The sequence below is a fragment of the Palaemon carinicauda genome, chromosome 17 (genome assembly GCF_036898095.1).
Source record: "Palaemon carinicauda isolate YSFRI2023 chromosome 17, ASM3689809v2, whole genome shotgun sequence".
In the NCBI taxonomy this organism is placed as follows: Eukaryota; Metazoa; Arthropoda; class Malacostraca; order Decapoda; family Palaemonidae; genus Palaemon; species Palaemon carinicauda.
In genome coordinates, this window is record NC_090741.1 from 56,503,645 (window position 1) to 56,508,805 (window position 5,161).

Here is a 5,161-nt window from a genome sequence, read left to right on the forward strand (position 1 = left end):
TATATAAAGTATATATATGTATATATATGAATTTATATATGCAGTAAAGAGAGAGAGAGAGAGAGAGAGAGAAGAGAGAGAGAGAGAGATGAGAGGAGAGAGAGAGAGAGAGAGAGAGAGAGAGAGAGAGATAAATAATGTTCCCTACTAGCACTTCACATGTGCTCTTTTGTGGCTGACCATTTAAGATCTCCCTATAAACCCTTCACTACTTTTGTGCCTCACAATGGGCCTCGAAGAATCTCTGGACAAACAATACACTCTTTGGCGTTATGAAGTGGAAGATTCCACCTCTCGTGGTAAGAGGACAATGGAGAGAGAGGTTTCTGGTGAGCGGATTATGAATCCTTTTCCAACACGTATTGCTGATGTAAGAAAAATAAGGAGAGAAAGATTCTCTCTCTCTCTCTCTCTCTCTCTCTCTCTCTCTCCTCTCTCTCTCTCTCTCTCTCTCTCTCTCTCTCTCTCTCTAAAGGAATAACAAATGTAGAATACAACAACCTCTTCACGCGTAGCTCAAATCAGTCCAGAGGTAACGGATGCAAACTGGAATTGAAAAGATACAACACCACTCAATGTGGTCATTTCTTTACATACAAAATAGCAAATACATAGAACAGATTTCCAACGGATGTAGTGAACAGCAAGACGGTAAACCAATTCAAGAATAAGTTAGACAAGATCATAAAAACTCTAAATATTTAAACTAATTTGCTCTATCCAAGAGCAATTGGAGTCTCCGCGGATGGATTAAAAAGTCTTTGAGACATCCAAAATCTCTCAATCTCTCTCTCTCTCTCTCTCTCTCTCTCTCTCTCTCTCTCTCTCTCACGGAATTCCAGCGGATGCAGTGAACAGTAATACGGTAAACGACTAAAAAGTCTTTGAGACATCCTAAATCCTTAAAACTCTCTCTCTCTCTCTCTCCTCTCTCTCTCTCTCTCTCTCTCTCTCTCTCTCTCTCTCTCTCTCTCTCTCTCTCTCTCAAACATATCGGAGATCCAAGAGCACTACCTACGAGGAGAGATTGTGGAATATGCAAGTGCTTTTGAGGATGGCGTTGCGAGCCTTATACCTTTCTCAAACCGTGTCGTAACTCACTTAATCGCAATTAGCCCTTAATAACAGGATTTGTTGCTTGTTTGTTGCTTTCTTTGAATTTACATACGTAATATATTTAATGCTTGAAAAAAAAAAAAAAACTCAGAGTGCCGACCTCCTCCACAGCAGCTTATTTCTCGAAACTAGCTTGCCTTTCCCAGAATCAGTTTAGACCGTAGGCTTATTTGAAGTCTTTGTGACAACCATGTACGAACTTGGGATTAAGGTTAGGGGTAATCCGAGAAACCTTTTGTTCGACCTTGACCTTTGACCTAGGACTTTCAAAATCGATTCCATGAAAGTTTCACTGTTCTATGCGGCTAGGAAGCTGTTCACAAACAACCGGACAAACGAACAAACAGGGTAAAAAACATAACTTCACCCAATTTTGTTGGCAGGGGTAAATATACACGATTATATAAACTCTCGGTTGTATTTTCACAACAGTTATTATTAATGGTAGGGAGTTATTCACAACTGTGAAATTTCTAAACATAATTAGGCCTATATACGAAAGTGGAGAGAGAGAGAGAGAGAGAGAGAGAGAGAGAGAGAGAGAGAGAGAGAGAGAGAGAGAGAGAGAGAGAGAGGTCAAAACCTATTGATATGAATAATTTTGAAAAACTTCTTTTTATACATTTTTCACAATAAAAGTTCAACTTTCCCTCAACTTTTTCAACGATTCCCAATCTATAAAATATTAATTCTTTTTGAGATATTTCATATATTATTTAACTGTTTTCTAGAAAGATTTTAATTATGTTTTCAGCAAATATCTAACACTCCAGAAGCGGAAATTCCAGATTCCTAATTGTTTTCCTAAGTACGAGGTTCCTGGACTACTAGGAACCCGGAGACATGGGCCTCTTTTATTGGGTAATTGTTTTATCCTAAATGCCAGAGTCTGTAAGAGTCCCGAAATGAGTTATAGGAATATTTTTTTTTTTTGAACACTTAAAAAATATAATGTGTTTTGAAAGCCAGGTAATTTATGACTTTTAATTATCACAGTATTATGAGTACATTATAGTTTCTTGTTCTTATATATATATATATATATATATATATATATATATATATATATATATATATATATATATATATATTCAAGTAAGCCATATATATTTTTGCTACATTAATGTTTGGATTCTCTTAACGACCTCGGGATCAGAGCCCCTAGCAAAATTACACAAAGACAAGAGCTTGTGACCGGCCGGAAATCGAACAAGCTCTTGTCTTTGTGTGATTTCGCCTGGGGCTCTGATCCCGAGGTCGTTAAGAGAATCCAGATATTAATGTAGCAAAAATATATATGGCTTACTTGAATATGAAAAAACACGTCTAATTGTGCAAAATTTATCATATATATATATATATATATATATATATATATATATATATATATATATATATATATATATTTATATATAAATATACATATATATATATATATATATATATTTATGTATATATATATGTGTGTATATATATGTATGTATATACTGTATATAGGTTTATTTGTGTATATGCATATGCATATATATATATATATATATATATATATATATATATATATATATATATATATATATATATATAGATTCATACATATATTTATGTGGAAAAGATATCCATACACTATATATATATATATATATATATATATATATATATATATATATATATATATATATATATAGGCCAAGATGAATAAAATCCTACTCAGTTTTAAAAAGTCCAAATCAACAGCTACCGTCGAACATTTTATTTACTCTTCCGTAAAAAAAAAATGTTTAAATGTAATTAGTTCATTTTTGATGACCCCTATGAGGTCAATTACTTAATTGACACTACAATAATTAATCAAGCTAATTAGTCCCGCGGGGAATTGCTCAAAGAAAATTAATTTAATTGCTGTCACAGAGTCAATTAACATTATTATGTTATTACAACGCCACTGATGACTGAGAGGCGAGGTGGATGCAACTAAACTGTATTAAACAATCATTGAGTTTTTATACAGTAACTTCCGAGAAAGAACGGCGTAAAAATTCAAATATAATAAAGCTTATGCTTAGCATGTTAATAACAATTTGGTCTATTAACAGCGCAGGGAAGAGCGAGTGATAAGATTAGCAAATCAAAACCGTTATTATTATTATTATTATTATTATTATTATTATTATTATTATTATTATTATTATTATTATTATTATTATTACATGCTAAGTATTTAGCCCCGTGAACGAAGAGGTGTTTGGTAATTTCAGTGTTGTCATGTGTATGAGGGAAGATGAGAATCTGTAAAGAATAAGCCAGACTATTCGATGTATGTGTAGCCAAGGAAACAATGAGCCGTAAGAAGAGAGAGGGATCCAATGCATTACTGTTTGGCCAGTCAAAGGATCCAATAACTCTCTAGCGGTAGCATATCAACGGGTGGTTGGTGCCCTGGCCAACCTACTACGTTACAGTGTAAGTGCGTGTATGAAATACTTGCTGTACATCAATTATTCTAGTCTTACTTTTCTCAAAATGAGAGAATAAACTATCTGTTAAGTCTTTTAATAAAGCTTTGTTGAGCTGAAATGGAAAAATTATCCTTGAACCGTAGGTCATTCAATCTAGTCTTATTTTGGATAGGTATTCATCACGGACATTACATCATCATCATCATCATCATCATCTCCTCCAACGCCTATTGACGCAAAGGGCCTCGGTTTGATTTCGCCTGTCGTCTCTCTCTTGAGCTTTTGAATCAATAATTGGGAGAGCCTATAGGTCTACCTGCTGAGTCATCATCAGCCATTGCCTGACCATCCCTGGTCTTAGCTTGATGGAGAGGGGCTTGGGCGATGATCATATGCATATATGGTTAGTTCTAGGGCATTGTGACTGTCTCTTGCTTCTGCCATTCATGAGTGGCCTTTAAAACTTTGAATCCTTTAAACATTGTAATATTTTTATCAACAAATTAATAGATTTCTACTGGTCAGCCTCTTGGACATTGTCACTGTTCCATGCCTCTGCCATTCACGATCGGCCTTTAAACCCTTTAAATATTGTTATGTTTTTATCTACAATTCAATCAATTTCTACATGAAAAAACTTTAAACCCTTTAAATATTGTTATTTTTATCAACAATTCAATCAATTTCTACATGAAAAAACTTTAGACCCTTTATACAATGTCATGTTTTTATCAACACTTCAATCTATTTCTACATGAAAAAAAAAAATGTCATTTCCAAAAAAATAAAAATTCTATTTTGCATCAACTTTTGAAGGCAATAAGCTCTTGAGACTCACACCTTCCCAATAAGGTCTCTCAAGAAGGCCTCTTAAGTACTGCAAATGAAACTCAGCCTGAGAAAATCAATGGTGGGAAAGAACGAAAAGGGGAAATGGAGAGAGAGAGAGAGAGAGAGAGAGAGAGAGAGAGAGAGAGAGAGAGAGAGAGAGAGAGAGAGAGGGGTTGTTAGTGTCATTTGTGCACATAACAAGGTGAGATGTAGGCAAAGGTCTTTATGCTACCTTTTGTATCTGTTACGTCTACTTTTTAACCTATTTACCTCCACCAACAAAGTTTGAAGGAGGTTATGTTTTTGCCTATGTATGTGTGTCTGTTTTCATATTAGAGAGTGAACAACTGCCGGGCTACAATTTAATTCATAGAATAGTGAAACAAGGGATTAATTGTTATGTTGAGACGTGGAAGTGATTTAATTTTGAAAGTTCTAGATCAAAAGTCAAGGTCAAGGTCGAGTAAAAGGTCAAGAAATAAGCTGCCGTGGTGGAGTTCTTCACTCTGAGTGCCTCTCTTGTACCAACCGTGTGTCACATGATCATACATAGTTCATTTTGTGTATATATTGCTTGTATCTTCGCTCTCCCCTCGCTCTAAAAAGAACCTGAAAAAAACATGTCTGTTTTTCTCATCAGTAACGGTGTCGATTTTGAACAGGAAATTTCCTAGTGAACATTTGACATCAGAGCGCAAATGCAGTGTTTTCCTCAAGTTGCACATTGATTTTAAATGGGCTCCCAGGCCCCAGCGCCT

The 5,161-nt window shown here is 34.8% G+C and overlaps 1 protein-coding gene across 1 annotated transcript in view; it reads left to right on the forward strand.

Annotated features, from left to right (window-relative positions):
- Positions 1-226: 226 nt before the first annotated feature.
- Positions 227-5,161, forward strand: part of LOC137656379 (integumentary mucin A.1-like) — a 94,709-nt gene continuing 89,774 nt past the window's right edge. Inside the window, exon 1 of the mRNA XM_068390552.1 lies at positions 227-299. Coding sequence (XP_068246653.1) covers positions 227-299 — 73 coding nt within the window. The remainder of the gene's footprint in view (positions 300-5,161) is intronic.